General features: G+C 41.7%; 1 protein-coding gene across 1 annotated transcript in view; it reads right to left on the bottom strand.

Moving 5' to 3' along the window:
• Window positions 1-3462: 3462 nt before the first annotated feature.
• syt6a (synaptotagmin VIa) overlaps window positions 3463-20368 on the bottom strand; it is a 51370-nt gene continuing 34464 nt past the window's right edge. The window contains exons 2-7 of the mRNA XM_084068309.1: window positions 12803-13205; window positions 11791-12349; window positions 7696-7816; window positions 6089-6260; window positions 3988-4138; window positions 3463-3787 (exon numbers count right to left, since the gene is read on the bottom strand). Of these exons, the coding sequence (XP_083924435.1) occupies window positions 3716-3787; window positions 3988-4138; window positions 6089-6260; window positions 7696-7816; window positions 11791-12349; window positions 12803-13205 (1478 nt within the window). The 3' untranslated portion in view covers window positions 3463-3715. The remainder of the gene's footprint in view (window positions 3788-3987; window positions 4139-6088; window positions 6261-7695; window positions 7817-11790; window positions 12350-12802; window positions 13206-20368) is intronic.

Raw genomic sequence — 20368 nt, 5'->3', positions numbered from 1 at the left:
AACCTCTAGTAGGCGAAAATGGACAAAATTGTAGCTGATCAACCAACTTGCACTGCATCATGATGTATTGTGATAGGCTATTTTCTCTATTTATCGTATGACTAAGTACAGGACTTAATATAGGTCTTAAGTGGTTAAGCTGCATTGCAATATTGTGTGATCAGTTGATTTGCCTATTTAAAATGGACTCCAAATCTCATTTCGTCCCCAGCAGCTAGGCCCACTGGCTATAGTTGTCATGTTGAAAACAACCGGGGCTTGCTTCAAAGCAGAAAAGAAGGATCAATGTTAATACATTTTACATTGAATAATAAATCACATTGATCACTGATCATTTTCATCATTACAAAAAAGACTGGCAATGTGAAACAAAATATATTTGAGTTTAGTTTATTACATTATTGTCCGTCATTAATGTGTTTTACAATGATCCAGGATCTTAAAGGAACTCAAGAAAGACCTTGTCTTAACTATCAACTTACCAGAACATTTTTTCCTCAAACATTTATATTACAAATACAAATTTTTCAATACAAAATTGGAAAGTCAGTGATACCCATGACAGTTGGAAGGGATACAAGATCAAATATCAAGGAACAACACAATATTAGCCAAAGCTAGGAGGTCTTAAAACAGTCCATAAACTGAGGCAATTGATGTAACAGGTATGATCTATAATGGAAAACACACCACAATGTCAGGAAAAAAACATATGGCCATCATAAAGCACATTTTAGAAGAGCTACTAGTTTCAGATATTACACTCAAATCAGACAATATAAATCTCCTAATAATTAGAATGAAAGGGAGTTTCAGGACTAAACCGACAGCGTGAATGTGAGAAAATCCCCTCAAAATCACATCTGTGGAGAGGGGCATTAATGGTACAGTATGAAGGGTTCAGTCAACCAAGAACCACATTGTGTCACCTCATTCTAGAGCTAACAAGTGGCAAGTTACTGTAGAGAAACATCACTCCTATACCTATGGCTTGTCTGTATCAACAGCTGGCCTCTTGGTCTTGTCGTCTCTGCCTCTCAGACACGCTGAGGTAAGCAGCTCACTCTGGGTACACTTAAGGAAGATGGAAATTGCTAAAACAGAGCTTGCTGGGTCTGCTTACCGCATCTGCTTACTTGATGCTCTGCCATATTCATCTTTCTCCCAGATTGTGATTTATGGTACCTTCTTTGTCTGCTCTGCAGTTGAGTTCAGAGTTCAGAGCTACAGTATTAGTATTCCAGAATATACTCTGGGGGATACTACAGTATTTCATGTCTTTCAATGAACCATTGTTTTTTGGCCATCGCCAAAAACAGCTCTCTCTAGTATCAGATTAGGGTTTAAAGCTTCAATGGACTGTTGTTCATATCACTCACGTTGGATGCTATTCTCCTCTCCTCATATTCAAAATGAATTATCTCTACCCCTCCACTCACAATATAATCATTCAATGTTTTTTTTTTTCTTGTTTTGTTTTGCTCAGCTATAAGTGTCACATTAGCTTTGTGCCTGAAAATTCCCTACTGCAAAAATTGCTATTTGTGCTTACAATATGAAACACTAGAAAATCTCAAATGAAATCTACAATACAACCCCTACTGGAAAGGTAGACTTTGAAAAGCTGGTATGAAATGAAGAATTCTTTGTCTAATCACATGTGACATTTGGCACCTTTGTATTTGACACACATAGCGCCATTAAGGGTTTTAAATTATTTTAAAGTATAACACTTTGCACACTCTTTCTTACCCACAACTGACCTAGCTAAATGTAATGTACATCAATATAAATATAAGTGGAAGAGACAGCCCACACAAACAAGCCAGGAAACATGTATTAAATTGCGGGACTTAATGTGAATGATAATAGTCTTTCTGTTCCACAATAAAATCCTCATTGTTAATTTAACAATGTATAAATTAACACTGATGATTTTACTGTGAAATATATAAATCCTGCAGTCTTTCTTCAGAACCAAGACCAAAGCCTTCAACGAATCCATTAGATTTATTTATTTATTCTATTCTCTCCCTTTCTTTTTTATAGAACAGTTGCAAAATCGTGCTATTACTGTATGTGGTGTGTAGACCCTTATTGGTAGGCCTACATTTTTACACTCTCTTACAGTATAGAGTTCAGATTCACCTCATCACCACTCACCAAAGCCTTCGTAGGGCCAGAATTCACATCAACTTTTATTTATCATCTGCTTTCTGCAGTCATCACTAGCATCAAATAAATAAATGGAACCAATATAATGCCTTTCTTTTCAACTATGCATAATAGTAACATACACACACCTGCACATAAAATTACACACACACACACACACACACACACACACACACACACACACACACACACACACACACACACACACACACACACACACACACACACACACACACACACACACACACACACACACACACACACACACACACACACACACACACACACACACACCTAACCCTGTACACAAAAATGATAATTAGCAGAGACAAACAAGTGCTAATTATTTTGTTTTGACTGAAGGAAAATTGTATGAGTTTTGACTTCCATGAAGCAAGCGCAAATGCCCTTCATAACAATCATCAAACAGAGAAGGAGATACTGTTTGGGTGTGTTAAGAGTGCTAGTTCAGTACCCCGAGGGTCCTCGAGGAGGTCCTCGAGGAGATGTGCGGATCTTTCAATTTCAACTTCTAGGTATTTCTTGACCCTGCACCCATCCAATGTGTTTGTGCAGGCCTTTTTTTCTCTCTCATGTTTCAAATCTGGACCTTTGCCAGGTGGGAGTGATTTCTCACATGGGAAATTGGGAGTAGTTCCACAATGGAAGTTGTTCTTCTTCAAATGAAATCAGTTAAGGTGCAGCCAGTTTGCTCAGGAATTGGCAGGAATGACCTTTTGTCCCCCTCCTGTTCATCTACAGTACCATAAACGCCATACAAAACGCTTCGTACTTCTTTTCTCAGCTGTCTGTAAAGATGCATTGAAGCTGCTATGAGTATATTTTGGGCTCAGTCCCAGGCAGCCTCTGCTCTTCATTAAGCCAGAGATCAAGTAATTGTTTCTTTCACTGTGGCGGTGCGATATACAGTATTCAGCTGGGGATTTGGAATGAAATTGCTGCATTCATCAGTTCCATTACCCTTAAAAGCAATAAAGCTTGATGGAATAGCTTTACACTTGATAGTATGACAGTACGACAAACACTATCTTAAAAATGTTATGTGAGAGGAAAGCTGAAGGATAAAAAAAAAAAACATATTCCTCAAACTCATCCGCATTCTGGCTGTGTCCTGATCTTCCCTCTTTGAAAACATACTCTGCCCTCGGAGAGCAATTTCCAACTGAAGCCTCATTGAAGAGTCTGTGTAACACAAAGCTGTAGATTCAGCCCGCCCTCCCCCTTAAACGCACTGGGATCATGTCCCATTTGCCTCAATCTGGAAAAGTTAAGCTTGATGTCAAGTGTCTGTAGACGGGATGTCTGGTCTGCTCGGAGGCCAATCTCTCTCCAGGTCAGCTAGAGAAGCTTGTAGGTAAACATTTAACCCAAGAATCAGATCAGTCCAGAACAGTAAACAACAGGAAGGGGAGAGAGATGGGGGATTGTGTTTCCCCTCTCATACAGACAGACAGGAAGAGAATTGGCGAGCGGAGGAGATAGAAGCCTTCCTGGGCCGTGGGGTCACAGGTGGTTCTGCTCAGGGGCTAGCAGGGGGCCTGGGGGAAGGGCAAGAGCCTTGGCTGTCAAAGCTGGCCGTCCTCGCTTTCCACTGGAGCACACACAAACACAAGGCAGAGCTTTCGGTTGAACACACAGAAGATTGACCACATCCTGGTTTTCTGTACTATCAAACACTTATCCCAGATGTAAAAAATGTGACATAACTTATTTATTTTGTTTGTTCTTTGCTTCTCTTTCTTTCTTTTTTTTTTACATTTCCCCAAAGGCCAAAGTATAACCACAACTCACCTCTTTTTCAGATTTTTTAGACTCCAGCAGGTGGTGCCAGTGGGCAATTGGCTTCCGTGGATATGCCAGCATTTCGTTCCAGTGGTCCCTGCCGAGTCCCTCAGCGCTGCACCCAACACGAATCACACCAATGATCTCATTATGACCTACCCTACAGGGACAAAATACACATGACATCCACAGATTGTTGTTTATAATTGCAGGTTGTTTTCAACACAAATAGATCTGCATTTCTTTTTGTTACCCTGCTCTCCAGGAGGCACAATGATACTGCAGCTGAGCTGAGCTTGATAGAAGTGACTCATCTCACTGTTTACATGGAGCCATCAAAGCCATTGTGAAATACAAAAAAAAAAGACTTGTACAGTATCCCTTTGAGAGTGCGCGCCTTTAATAATGTCTGAAGTGTAAATGAAAGTAACACAGGCTTTTCTCTCTAAATTGGCCTGTGCCAAGGGCAGTGTTTGTTGTTGCACATAACCTAACCCCTGGATCATCAACACATGTAAGGTTTAATCCTACTGGATGAAACATTGAAGGAGGGGGACAGCAAACAAATGAGGTGGGCTGGCAAGGCTGCACAGTGTTAATATATCCATTGGTAACTCTGAGAGTGTATATGTCACAGGGAAATTGGAGAACCAGGGAAATTGAAAACGGAGCGCTCGTTTTTAGGCACGGGGCTGGATTAGTGTGTGTGTGTGTGTGGTCGGGGCCATATATGTTAGTGCACTGTGGTTAGGAAGCCTCGTGGCTTGCATTGCCCTCTAGTGTTGGTTCTACAGAATTGCCTGGGGGGCGGGGAAAACGAGGCTCCTTCTCCAGTTTCCCTGGTTCTCCAATTTCCCTGTAACATATACACATGTAAACAACTGGACCCTTACAGGTCCATTTGGTTACATTTGTACACACAGAGTTAAATCAATACTGAGGATTTTACAGTGTAATCCTCAGCGCATCCTTCCTTCCTCTCTTACGTGACAGAAAAAGCACGCCATGACTTCTGACCTTTAACGATTGTGATCCCATTGTGTCACTTGGACTGCAGTATCCTGCCTGCTGCTACTGGTTTATTATACATACTCTATCAAAGAGACAGCAGGGTACACTTTCTCTGTATGAACTACTGCCTCTCGGTTAAAGACATAGGCCTACTTTGCTTTGTTGCTGATGGTTAATTTGATTTTCTTTGTCAAACGCTAAGTTACAGGGCTATACTGTCTATCTGTCAGCTTCAGCCATATTGTACATAAACATGGACCATTTTCCTGTGTTTTAATGTGTTCCAAAGTCATTAAGACGTTAGCGACATACTTGAATGACTAAGTTAATGTTGGCTGAACATCATTTTGCAGTTAATGAGTCATGGACGTTTCAATTTCGTGCATATATCAATCCTTTATCCAGGGACTATTTTCGGCTAGACTTTTCACATCAAACCATGCTTTAAAATGTGTTCAAATGCAGCAAAATCGTTTTGACAAAATCACTGTACAAACATATTTAGTGTGTTGGATTAATGGTCCTTAAAGGAACACTTTACCTACAGTATTTTCAACATTTTCTTCATATAACTGGTCCTCACTAATACTCATTTCCTTCTACTCACTCTGCGTCTCACTGGTGGGCTAAGTATGGACAGTCCTGCCTACCAATGACATCATCGGTGGCGGGGATTCCAAGATAATGGAAACTACAGCCTTTCTCTAACTGCAAAGTGGTGGCATGATGAAATTGAAGCCATTGTTCTCTCATCAATTTGAAAATACATTGAAATCTTGTTTGCAATGACCATTCAGCATAATGAGTACTTTTACTTTTGGTACTTTAAGTATTTTGATGCCTATACTTTTGTACTTTTACTCAAGTACATTTTGAATTCTGGACTTGTAACAGAGCAATTCTACATTGCAGTATTGATACTTTTATTCAAGTAGAAAATTGGAATACTCATATATACCTGTATATGGAGATGATGTTGAAAAAAAGGTGCAATAATAATGATCCTTTAAGCTAAATGAATGGTTTTCACATGGAAGGTTAGGCTCAAATAAATGAGACACTACAGTGGCTACTGTAGGTATATGAATGCTTTACATACAAGTCGTAGTCCATGACAGAGATGTGCAGGCTGACGTGGTCCATGCTGTCTGGAGGGATGTCAAAAATGATGGCTTCATTGTACGTTGGATTCAGAGTGTTCTTTTTTATGGTCGTCTTCTTCTTTTTCAAACGTCTCCCGTCACAGATGAGCGACACTTTGACATAGGGATCTATTTTAGAGAGAGGAAACCGAGAAAAAAAACCTGGCTGATGATCTCTTTGATAATTTACCATTTGAAAAGTCCAGGGGTCATCGCCATGCTGGCTTGTAGTGGACATTTTTGTCAAAATTCTATTTTTGCCATGGACATACAAAATGAGTAGACAAACATAAGTTGTTTTCCCTAATTTAGAGTTATCCCTAAATGACCATTACAGGTCTGTAACTTTGAGAGTGTATATACAAATGTAAGTTAGAGAACCACTGTCCTAGTGGACTCCTAATGTGCCATACACAGTGTCATAATAAATCAGTGTCATACACATTCTGAACTGACATTCAGTAATTGGGTCTTATGATAAAAATAAGAACATTATGGTGTAAAAACTAAATCTACAATTTGCTACGCACCAGGCCAAGTCTTGCCACAGACACATTTGTCCCTGTACGGACATATTGATGACCCCTGGCAAAGTCACACAAGTCACTCTGATACAACCCTGACATTGAGCAAATGTGTTGTCAAATACTATACAGTATGCATTACTTAGCTTAACTGGTTAATAGTATATAAGCTATCAAAACAACCTCAAAGACACCCATAATGATGCAGTGGGCATCCTCACCCACCATGGAGGACACATTCTACTGAAGCATTAAAGCAAACCCTGGACGGCCTGGCATCAGTCTTTGCAGGAACGTTGGTGAGTCAACACCTCCAAATGGGACGTGAGGCCACTAATAGTGAACTTAAATGGGATCATTGACAGAACTTCCCGGTGGATGCTTATTTCAATCTTGCTCCATCAGGGGCAGCCTCATATGATCCATTATGGCAGCATTTAGTGAGCTGCCCTGTATCCAATAAACAACAAGAGTGCTTGCCTTGCAACCCAATCTGCTGGAAGGCACAATTTGATAGCCATGGTTTATGACACAGATTGACCTAATGGTAGACATCTAAAACAACCAAACTGAAGGAGATCAAAGTTGTGAAATTCAATCTGAGAGTGGAAGTGCTGCATTCATTCTGAATTACACTTGGATTCCTTGCATTAAATCAATGTACAATAAATACTTCAAATTACACAAGTGATATCAGTATTGGAGAGGCGTGGAATGGGATGGGGGTTATGGACCTGCAGTCTATTACAATACAAAAGAGCCCCTACAACCATCTGTTTGCAAATAGAAACAAATAGAATGGTATGGGCTTTTCACTGTTTGCTTATTCTTTTTGACAGGGATTATTTGTATTTAGAATTGGATATTCTCTCTGAGCCCTTATTGCAAACAGTATATCATCATCATCATCCGTAGAGAGACACACACACACACACACACACACACACACACACACACACACACACACACACACACACACACACACACACACACACACACACACACACACACACACACACACACACACACACACACACAACCTGAATATCCAGTGATGTCCATAGCCTTGAGGTTCCTGCATTTGATGACTGTGAGTGTGAGTCTCCCTGCGGTGGGTAGGTAGCATAGTGAGAACATGATCTCACCAAGGTCTACACTCTCCTGTGGACACACACACACACACACACACACACACACACACACACACACACACACACACACACACACACACACACACACACACACACACACACACACACACACACACACACACACACACACACACACACACACACACACACACAGAAATCATTTTGATGATTACAATTGACCAATTAAATGTTGACGGTCAATGAGCGGCTAGCTCTTGTGGGGCTCAAACCTCTTACATTCCACCTGACGTGTAGAGCAGTGGTTCTCAAACATTTTCATGTCAAGGATTAATGTGTATTTGGTGCAGACGCCCATCTGAAAATATTTTGTTCCAGGGACTCCCTTTAGTGAAGATTTGATTTTCACAATTTATTTAAATGTGTATAGATATATAAGCTATACAAGCTCACAATGCAACACACGAGACACGTTGTGAGCTTCTAGATCGGCAATTTTTTAATAGCATAAAATAGGGGTTTAACTGATTTTTATGCTACTGTATGTTAACTCATTTAGCTTGGGACACCCTGGAACCCCCTCAAGGACCCCTGGGGGTTCCCGTAGACCCCACTCTAAGAACCACTTTATTAGGTCTCCTATACTGAGATGTTTTCTTTTTTACTTACCTACCTGACATAGTGTAGAGAAAAGTAATGAGAAACATAAAGATAATGGGATTTGAGATTGATAAAACGTATGAATTCTCAGGGTCATCATTTTAACCTGACAACATCCGCTCACTGTGCCATTTCCATTACCACAGCAATTTAATGAGTTTCGCTTCGCAGGAGAAATGGTATGTTTGCAATGCTGAACTGCTTTTAGATGTGTTTAGCCCTGCATGGGGCGGAACTCTATGGATTTTAAGTGAGTAGATCAGATATGTGAAATGGTATTGCAATGGTATGGTATCTAGCTGCTAAATACAGAGCTCTTTTTTCCACTGTGCTAGCATTGTTTTATTGGTTGCACGTTTTAGTTTATGTTATTTTCAAAAATTCTTACATAAATGCTTTCTCAGCATCGTGGTGATTACGTTCATGTAACTCCATTTCATGTTTTTATTGTACACTGTATGATGATTTGAGGGTTTCTTCATTTGATGTAATGCAAAAACAAAAACCTGAGCTATTCTGGGAAGATGATGGCCAGAAGTTGGAGTGGTTGTTTAATTATGAAGTATTTTAGATGGCACATTTTGTTTCTAGAGCCTGGAGTAGAAGACAATCTCAGGCCCAATGTTGTATTTTAGGTTGTGTTATTATAATTATGTAATCTGCCATGCTTGGATGTTTTAGTTGGTTATTTGTTTGATCATTGTTTGTGAATTGTCATGTCGGTTCATTGTCTATGTCAAATGAAATGCAAAAGTGTCCTGTAAGAAGCATGACACTTTAATAAAGAAAAATGAATCATCAATCATGTAACATGTCTAAATAGGTAATGTTTATGTTTTTGGGTAGTATGATATTTTGTGAGTATTTGTTTTGTGGTATTTATTGTGTGAGTCCATTCATTTAACTACCGCTGGCCTGTCACAAACAACTGTATTTGTGGTACCTTACAAACGAATGGTAATTAATAATAAGTACCTTGATATGCCAGAACCTATATACAGTATGCCGCTGGCCTGTCACAAACAACTGCATTTCTGGTACCTTACAAACGAATGGTAATTAATAATAAGTACCTTGATATGCCAGAACCTATATACAGTATGCTGAGTAGGCTGCAGCTGCAACTGAAACCTATCATAATGTGGGGGCACAGTAAATGTCCAAATATTTATTCAAAGTCCACGGAAAGTAGACCTGCTTTGCCCTTTTTAAAGAAAGAATAGCATACTGTCTTGGAGCCAGGCTGATCTATTCTTAACTTCATAATTAATTTAAATCAAAGATCATCTGATCTGAAGTCAAGTCATTTACTTAACAAGGCTTGACATTCTCTTTGCAGGACCATTAACCACTATCCTTTGACATTGACATCTTGCGTGGTCAATTCCACATGTCAATATAAACAGTCACTGTACGTACAGTATGTAGATTAGCCCCCCCACGGACCCAGGGGTCCGTGGGGGGGTACCAGGGGGTCCCCAGCAAAATGTGTTATATAGCGTCACAATCATTTTAACCTTTTATACTTTGGCTATTCAAAAATAGCAGATATACAAGCTCATAGCGCGGCACGATTGCCGCGCTATGAGCTTGTAGATCTGCTATTTTTGAAAAATCTTAAAAAATGTGTGCAAACCTTTGAATATATATATTTTTTTAGCGAACATTTTCAACTCAAATATTTGCTTCCCCCGTCCCTGATACAAAATATTTGAGACGGGGGTCCGCGGCCAAATACAGGGGGGTCCTTGACATGAAAAAGTTTGAGAACCACTGGATTAGATGCATGATTATCAAGCTAATATGGTGTCTGAGGTTTATGAGAAATCTCTTGCCATACAGCAGCATGAAAAAAGCTTCCCAAAATAGTTTCCCAGATCGAACATGTCCGCGACGGTGCAGACACCAATCATTTGCTTCCTCCCCTCTAGACTCTTTATCGTACTAATGTCTCTGGGTCAGTGTTATTGATGGATATTACTCCTTGACCTATTAACAGGGGGAAGCGGCTGGAGTCTAGAGAGAAATGATGTAGACTTTCATGTTCTTTTTCGCACATTCATTCATTACGACAATATCTTTCAAGCAATTTTATCTGGTACAAAAAGTTTTTATCTCCGCCGTACCGGAACGCTTGGAGGCAGAGATTATGTTTTCGTCCCAGTGTGTGTGTGTGTGTGTGTGTGTGTGTGTGTGTGTGTGTGTGTGTGTGTGTGTGTGTGTGTGTGTGTGTGTGTGTGTGTGTGTGTGTGTGTGTGTGTGTGTCCAAAGCTCACACAAATCAATACACTATTATCTCTGGAGTCATGTGATACACAAATTCCATTCCGATTGGCTTCCAAAGTTTGTGGGATGGGCCTATCTTATATTACAATTAGCTTACGCGCACCACAAACGTAACATCCGGATTTTACAAACATAACATTATACTATAGCCACTGTCGATGCGGTGCGGAGACAGTTTTTGATACCTTTCAATTGACTGATCTCCTGACTTCATTCGACTTACAGTCCGTAGTAGTCTGGACAACAAAGTTTAGTGTGCAGGGGGCTTTACACATCCCTGGTTAGGCAACCAAGCCTGACGGAGATATGCGCTTTGTGGAGCGCCCCTTTTTATCTTCTGTTTTTATTTGGTTGTTTTGTTTGCACACCAAACAACATTTTTGGAGCCTGTTTTTTTTATTGTTATTTTTCAATGTCAAGCGAGCTAGACATTAGTTTTGGCATAAAATCTTAAACCAATAAAGACTGTGGGCCCTATTTGTGTTAAAGAATAAGTTAACTGCCTTTCTGTCTCCTGGGCAATAAAGGTAAGAGCTTACTGAACAACCCTCCAAGAGAAGTGAAGTTCAGCAGCCAGAGGGGGGAAATTCAGATTTAAGTGTTTGATGAAGACGTTGAAGTGATAAAAGTGCCTACAGTACACTGCTGCCCCAAGCCCAGGAGGATTATTTAGTTCACCAAGTTGGCTCCTGGATATCATCAAAAAAGACTGAGAAGAATAACTTTTAGAAGAAGCCATTAGTACTGTAGGCAGTCTGACTCTGGCTTGAGGTGTTTAACATGAGCTCTGACTGCAACTGGTGCCCATACACATTATAACGATGGAAATAAGGTTAGGCTACGATGTGAAAACTGACTAGGTATTTGGTCCTTTATGCTGTGCTGGACAGTAATTAGATTCACACTATATTAAAAATGATATATATATATATCAGTTTGACAATAATAAAACATTAAATAATGTTATTTGACATATCTATGCACCCCGTCATACCGCCTGTGATATCATATAAAATGTACAGTAACCTCCAAATCAGCCATTTTTTAAAATCTAACATTAGTAGAAGCCAGGATTCTTACACTGGTGGCGTAGTCAATGTCCCTCCAGATGATTGTCTCTCTGGACAGGTCAGATGTCTCAAACAAGTTATCCAACACCACTTCTCCGATCATATCATGCCGTGAAAACCTGTCAAAGTCAAAGACACTCATATGGAGCTTCCTGACAGCCAGCTCGTCATAAGGCACGGGGAACTGGAAGCTCTCGTTGAATGTGGGGTTGAGCGTCTTTCGGTGGACGCGCGTCTGGAACTTCTTGCGGTCTGGCAGCAGGTAGACCTTAACGTAAGGATCAGAGCTGCCGCACAAGTCCTTAGCCGGCAGATCAAAGGCCTTGAGTATGTTCACCAGGAGGCACTCGTTCTCGTAGTCATACTTGAGGGAAAAGTTAATCTTCCCACAGTTTATGCCGCTGTTCTTGGATGAAGCCTCCGTCTCCAGGTTCTTCTGTGTGTACAGCTCTGGCTGGATGCGCCCGATGCTGGTGGGCTTTTCGTCTCTTTCAACCTCGTAATCATTTCCCAGGTCAAGGCTGCTCACCTGCATCTGCCTGGGCAGGTGCCTTTTGAATGAACTGTGCCTGTGTAGGGGTGGGGGTTGGGTCAGGGAATATTATAAGACATGGAAAGAGAAAGACTGTGTGAATAGATTGAGTGCAGCTGCAATTTTCAAAAACACTTTATTATTATTATTTTGGAAGCATACAATCATTGCTTTAAGAAATGTTTTTGACATATACTGTATATTCCAAGATTTCGGAAATTGCCACCACATACAATTTCAATATATTATTATATAATATATATATGTAAGGAAGTGTATGTGCATGTGTGCGTGTGTGTATATACATATACGGTATATACTGTGTGTGTGTGTGTGTGTATATATATACTGTATATCATGCATGGGCAAATACATCTGCCCGCACTGTGTCTAAGCAAGTCGTGCATATATGTGATTGCACTTTCCAGCCAAAGAAGTGATAAGTGCCCGGGGTGAGAGTGAGCGGGGGGGGGGGGGGTTGGGGACTGACCTCGTGGAGGAGGCAGGCTCCGTAGTCTGTCTCTGCATGCGCTGCGTGCGACGCAGGAAATGCTCCTTCATGGAGAGCTGCACATCTGTGGGGATGTCAGGCGACGTGTGGCTTATCTTCACCGCCGCCTCCAAGAAACCCATGGAGTCCATGCGTTCCTTCACCTTCTCCGTTGCCATGGCGACCGGCGGCTGCTGGGGACTGGGCGGGAGGAGGAAGGGGGGTGGTCGTAGGGGGCCGTGATCCGGGCTGCAGGCTGGGGCGAGAGGAGCTGCCGAGCTGGAGAAGGACGCCTTATTCCGCCAAGGCACCCAGCACAGCTTCCAGGAGGCGAAGGCAACAAGGCCCAGCAGGGCCAGGCCGCAAACCACAAACACACAGAGGAGGACGCCAAACGTCACGTCTGCCGGGAGAGAGCCGCAGGTACCAAATAAGCAGGATCACACAATATGGACAAGCAGATGGTGATTACAAGGGACACAGAGGGAGAGAGAGAGAGAGAAGGAGAGAGAGAGAGAGAAACAGAGAGTCAATTAGAAACCCAGAATAGGATCCCCTCCCCCTCCCACTGTGTCAGTGGTGGTTGTATAAGGTCTGCAGAACTGGAGCCAAGTATTACTGGGAGACGGACTTCATAAATATTACAGTAAAGCTGACTGAATAAGTCTCTAGCTTATGGAAAGAGCTTATGTGTCTGGTTATGAGCGCAAATAAGTTAATATGCATTTGTTGCACAAATGTCAGTACACCATCACATTAATTGACACACGCATGCACGCACGCACGCACCCCCCCCCCCCCCCCACACACACACACACACACACACGCACATACTTTTGCCATTATCCTTGCATCCTTTGCCATCCTTTCCTTGCATTGGTGTTGAACGCAAATACAGTGAAGTGTGATCAAATGGTATAAGGGTAAATTGTATTATACACTATGTCTGAAATATGGCATACGAAATGGAGCCTGCTCTTGTATGCTTGTCTTTTATATTTTGTGTGAAGGGTGGTGGCGGTGGTGTTGTGTACGTGTAGGTGTCTGAAAGCAGGGGTGGGCTGCTCAAACTAATTTATTTTCCTACATTGTGAATATCTCTCCTGGGGGACAGGTTGCATACAGACATAGACATTAAGAGGCACCAAAAACTGCTGACAAGCGTCATGCATGCATTAATGACTGGAGAAACCCCCCCCACCCCTAAAAAGAAAAAGAAAAAGAAAAGAATCAACACATAACCGTAATTATATTCCTCCACCTGATATTTGCATTCACGTCCATGCTTTGCAGCGGGGATTGAATCCAATTGTTTTTAAATGTCACTGCAGTGTTCCTCTCCTCATGGCCACTGATACCACAGGTTTATCTTCAATAACTCATGTTGAGGAGCATATTGGGGGGCGGGGGGGGGGGTGGGGGGGGGGTGTCTCATGAGGATCCCTGACATGAATTTGCAGGCAACGCTGAAGAGATAGGAGAAACAGGCTCCAAGGCACATTCAATTTGTTCTATTAACCCATTGAATCTGGGAACGCATGTCTGTCATTCTTTGGCTATTCAAAAATAGCAGGTCTACAAGCTCATAGCGCAACACCGAGTGCCGCGCTATGAGCTTGTAGATCTGCAAAAAAAGAAAAATTTATCGTGAAAATGTGTGCAAATCTTTGAATCTATAAAATGTTTTAATGCGAACATTTTTAACTCAACATATTTTGAGACATTTATTTTGTACATTTGTAGAATCCCCAGAAGCAAAAGATTTGAGTTACACATTTTTATTTATATAAAAAATATATATTCAAAGATTTGCACCAAAAACAATCATGATTTTAAAAAAATAGCAGTTATCTACAAGCTCATAGCGCGGCACTCGGTGCAGCGCTATGAGGTTGTATATCTGCTATTTTTGAATAGACAAAGAAATCAAAAAATGAAAAAGATGCGTTCCCAGTCTTAATGGGTTAAGGGGGGCGTCCTGTGGCTCACCTGGTAGGAGTGCATACCACATAAATAAGGTTATATAGTCCTTCCTGAGTCTGGCCGGGTTTTGAATCCGACCCCAGGCTCTTTGCTGCATGTCATCCACTTTTTCTCTCCTGCCTTTCCTGTCTCACTGTCACTGTCAGAATTAAAGCAGAAATGCAAAAAAAAAAAGGAATCTTAGGGGGAGGGGGAATCCATTAAATTATGCAGCAGGTTCAAACCTTTCTCGTTGTAGCGGACCGATATGAGCCTATCTTTAAGCCATGAGACCCAGAGGATTCTGCTCTTTCAGTGCGTTACATTTTTAGAACATCAATATGATTAATCATTTATACAGCAAACCGTGAAACTAGAGGGCTGTAATTCCAAGTGTGGGAATGGGATTTGTGAATTATACCAATATATGAACTGCTCTACAGACAGCAAACATGATAAATGTGATTTTGCTATTTTTGACAACGATTATGTGATCCACTTCTCCTGCTCTGTCTACGGTTGTCTACATCATCTCATCATCGCCATTCTGTATTTAAACCCTAGCTTTCTGTCCACTCATTGCCATATTGTAGTTTGTTCTGCTACGTTAGTCTTGCTCTTGGCTTCTTTGCAGCATTGCATACTCAGAGTATTCCTGGTGATCTACTTGTCGATGTTAATAGCTTTCTCCTGTTGTTTCCAGTTCACACTCTCCGTCTGCCTCCCGAAACCTGACAGCCCACCTGCACTGCCTAACCGTCCTGCCTGCCCAGCCTGCCTGCCCCACCTGCCGCACCTCTCTACCTGTCCTGCCTGGCCGGTCTGTCCTGCTTGCTTGCCTCCCCCGCTTGCCCTCCTGCCCTGTCATCCTCTTTTCCCTTCTCCCTTATTAATGACATTTTCTAATGCGTGTCCTGTCTCTGTTCTGCACTTCATTTTTGTAATGATCCCCATAAGGAAATTCATTCTCTGCATTTGACCCTTCCTAACTATTAGAGGAGCCACCTAGGGACGCAAAGGGGAGCAGAGTTAGGGGTTCAGCGTCTTGATCTAGGACACTTCGACACAAAGCCAGTAGGAGCTTGGTATCTGGGAGTCTGGGTAACTTCTGGTTCCCGGACAGCCCCTGCTGCCCCTGAAAATGGGTTCACCAGTCCTGACCATAGCACAATGAACAGAAGACCCACAGAGACTTTGAGAGAATTTCTCCACATTTTAAATTAAGAGTTCTTGTGTTCAAAAACTCTCCACCAAAGCCACTCGTAAACCGAGAGTCCACTGAGACAAATTTGCCGCTTATTCAAGAGATGGACAGGATTTCCAGGTCTGGAGGATTTGTGCCTCAGGGGGGATTTTATATCCAGCCATGGCTACTCTGTGTCATCTGGAATTTTGCACAGTTCTCTACAAAGCACAATGTTGACTGACCTGTCACTAGCACAGTCTTCACCCACCGTCATAGTAAATTCAAGTAGACCTTCCGTTGCACATTGAAATACTGTACATCAACAAATGCATTTGCTGACAACCTATTTGCTGCAAATACAGTGACAGGTCAGGAGTTTGTTGAGAGATTTAGAGTTTGCAGACACTATATCAACTTGTTTCTTAATCCTGTCCAGCCCGCATCACATAGTAAAGTATCACTGAAACATTGCAAACTAGAAAAAGTGCTCCTCGGAGCACAGGTCTCCGCCAGGTCAGCTAGGTTATTGTGGCCTCCTGGTGGCGCTATAATAAGCCAATGTGAAAAGGGCCGCCATTTCTTCTTAAGCCTTGCAAGGCAATCGGACACTGCATTCATGATTTGAGGCATTTTGTTCAAAAAATGTGTTTTGCAAAATTAAACAGGCCAATGTGAAAAATAATAATAATGAATTGCATTTTTATAGCGCTTTTCCAAGTGCTCAAAGCACTTTACAATGGTTCATTCATTCATACAGGTGGGGGACATTCGGAGGTGGAGCGGCGAACAGTCGACGCCAGCGTCCCCACTTTTCCCACATTCACACACCAATGGTGGCAAGCGAGCGCCGACCGATTCATTGGAGGCAATATAGGGTTCAGTGTCTTGCCCAGGGACACTTCGACATGTGGTCAGGAGTAGCCGGGATTTGAACCGCCGACCCACGGATCATTGGACGACCCTGAGCCACAGCCGCCCAAAAAAAAAAAAAAAAAGGGTGGGATTTCTTCCTCGGCACGTTGCGTTCATGATTTGAGGCATTTTGTTAAAACGGACCTATCCAGCAAACTTTGGAAGCCAATGTTAGCCAATTAGGATGGAATATGAAATATCGACACTTCCATCTTGATCACATGGCTATAGAGACACTGTGTACCAATTTGCATGATTTTTGGAGAGAATCTGAATGAGTAATAGCATTTTTTTTTTACAAAAGTCTGCCTCCTGGCACTCTAAAAGGCAAATGTGAAAAATGCGTGGCAAAGGTTTTTCCTTGGCCGCTAGGGAGAGTGCGTGCAAAGTTTCACAGTTGCAGTTATAGGTAAAAACGCAAATTGGCCTGTTATAGCGCCACCATGAGGCTGATTTGAACATTTTTTCCTCGGCCTAGTGGGAATGTGCATGCACAATTTCACGGAAACCACATGCTGCGTTCATGATTTGAGGCATTTTGTTCAAAACGAACCAATGCTGCAAACTTTGGAAGTCAATCTTAGCCAATCAGGATGGAATATGGAACATCTGACAGATCCGTGTTGATCACATGACTACTCAGATACTGTGTACCGATTTGCGTGATGTTTGGTTAAAATCTGTAGGAGTAATATAAAAAAAAATGTTATGCACAAATCGGCCTCCTGGTGGCGCTATAACAGGCCCAAGTGGAACATTTGGGGCAGAGGTTATGAATTGGCATCCAGGGAAAGTGTGTGCACAGTTTCGCAACGAGCGGGCCAACGGTGCCGGAGATTAGCTGTTCACAGACAGATGGACACACGGACGGATGGACGGACGGACGGACGGATGGACGGACAGGGTGCAAAACATACTCTCTCGCCATGCCTTCGGCCTGGCGGAGACAATAAACCATAATGGCCATGTGTGCACAGTGAAGGAACATAAAGCATTGCGTAACGACTCAATTACCCAAACACTGATATAACTACACCAAAAGTCACGTTACTGCACTGCTCCTCACTGCATAACATCTGTCTGTCATTAATGTCACTATGATTTGAGTACACCCATTTGAAACAAGCCATTAGGCTTTTATGGGTGTTTCAATCCTATTTAGTTGACCAAATAAAGGCAGTATGTGATAATCTACTGTATTACTATATATTTTTTGCATATTTCCTTAGAAAAAGGAAAAATACACTTATTCTGGATGTTCTCACCCCTTATGACAGTTGGCTGAAATTGAGATGTTAACACCTCAAATTGAGATTCAGCAGCACAACATTTATTTATTCTGAAAGTTGAGACAATATCATACTCATGTGATTTTATTGGCATATTCTTGCGATACAAGATGGTGTGAAGACTTTAGGCCCGTGGTTTTCAAACTTTTTGTGCCCGAGGCGAGGCACACCAAAGTCAAAATCTCAAGGCACACCTGTATAGATATTATATATCCATGCAAAATAGCCTCTATGTAACACGTGGTATCACTCTTATCTTTCTCTAAATGTATATTTTTATTTACAAATGCCAAATAAATACTTTCACAATTTTATAAAATTGTGAAAATAGAAGATCTACAAACTCACAACGTGTCACAATGCTATTCGTAGTGAGGTAATGTAATGTGTGGCTGTCACAAAAGGTACACCTGGCCTTGGCACACATTTGGAAACCACTCCTTTAGGGCTTCTTATTGCTTTCAAGAACTACATACAGTAATAGGCTAGTGAAACTAGTGAGATGTGAGAGTGAGAGACAGGCGAGCGTGGGTGAGAACCTGTTACTCTCTTGATACAAGCACTCATGCTGACAGTGTGAGACTGGGGTTGACCTCCGGTTTTAGCACGCAACTAATGATCGCACCCAAAAGACAGAGGAGTGGACAGTCACAGTCCTGCAGTCAATCAAACAGGCTTTTCATGTCTTTCCATGGCAGAAACAGCTTACTCAATCAATATCTTGGAAGCCTCAGTCCCATTGTAAATCTCTCTTAGGTGAGGATTAAGCATGAGGGCAGATGAAAGAAGGTCAGAAACAGCAGGGTGTGACAAACTGCTGTAAAAGAAAAATGAAAACTTGAGACAGCAGACATCAGCTCTCAGCATGGGGACTTAGTGAGTGCCATAAGAACTCCATCGTTCTCAGAAAGCTGCAGCAAAAACACCACAGCACAACATGAGATAACTTTGGCATAGGTCATTTCTCTCTGGAAACGATGTTTCATAAGGTCTTTGATTGAGTCATAGAGGCAAGGCGAATGGGAGTGTCTGAGCTCTCCATTCAATCTGACGGTAAGACGCGGCTAAATGGGTCTTGGCTGGGGAATATAAGGTATTTGAGAGGGCACCAAAATTTAATTAAGGATTGTTTTGAAGCTGAGTCAGAGCTCAAAGTGAAGCCTGAGGTAACCTGGTTTCCATAGTAACCTGGCCATTAGAAGGAATATGTACTCTGTTTTTGGTGTCATGAATCAAGTCATGTCCAGCAGCAAAAACAAAGACCACCTTTTCACTGAACATGCACACACAAGTTACACTTGTTGAACAGAAGCCACCCGTGCCCAAGTTTCTGGATATGATGATGGAACATGCTTGAGTGTCCAATGGCAAACTAAATTAAAGCCACTGATTTAAATCTTTAAAGTGCCTTATAATTGCACAAAGTTATCATAATGGTGATTGACTGGTATTGCTAGCCTCATTTCCCCAAAGGGCATTCTCCTCAGATGGTGGAGAGTGTTGGTGCTATCTTTGTCCTGTGTCGCACAATTACTCAGCTTCTGTGCCTCTAGCACATTGTCTTGACAGCTGGTGTCTCTGGGGGAGCAGCATGAGAGGCGTGGCATGTAGAGCCAAGTGGCCAAAAGTCATGTTGCCACAGAGGGTAGAGGTTGAATCCCTGTCGTTTTGAGACACACAGTCAAATCCTGAGTGTTAATTTAACTCCAAATGGGTGACCCCTGGGTCCATTTGGTTGGTGTATCTCTATGACATGTCCATGGCATCTCCATGGCATCTTATCCCTCTCTGCTCAGGAAGTTACATGACATGTATCTTTGATCCTGTGATTGTGATATAACACTTTGAATTTCATGTGATTTTTTATTTATTTAATGGAGCTATGATAAAAGAAAATGCTACACTGTACTGTGCTCTAGCATAGATTATACAAATGAGTACAAGTATGTAACACTATTTATTATTGGAGGCTTATTTTTATTTTTTTAATGGCTTTACCAATGGCACACTGATTTTAAAACTTTCAATGCTGACAAAATACACTTTACATAAGATCCAATATTTAATTAAATGTGAAATTGTGTCTATGCTCCAAAACATAAAAAATAGGCTTTGCCGTCCACTGCAACGTCCTGTGAAAATGTGAAATGTTTTTCAGACACACTTGTTTCACAAACTAAAGTGGGCTGTCAATAGTGGCTTTTCCACCTTCTTTCA

The sequence above is a fragment of the Gymnoscopelus microlampas genome (genome assembly GCF_963454915.1).
Source record: "Gymnoscopelus microlampas genome assembly, chromosome: 10".
NCBI lineage: Eukaryota > Metazoa > Chordata > Actinopteri > Myctophiformes > Myctophidae > Gymnoscopelus > Gymnoscopelus microlampas.
This window is presented reverse-complemented; position numbering and strand designations above follow the sequence as displayed.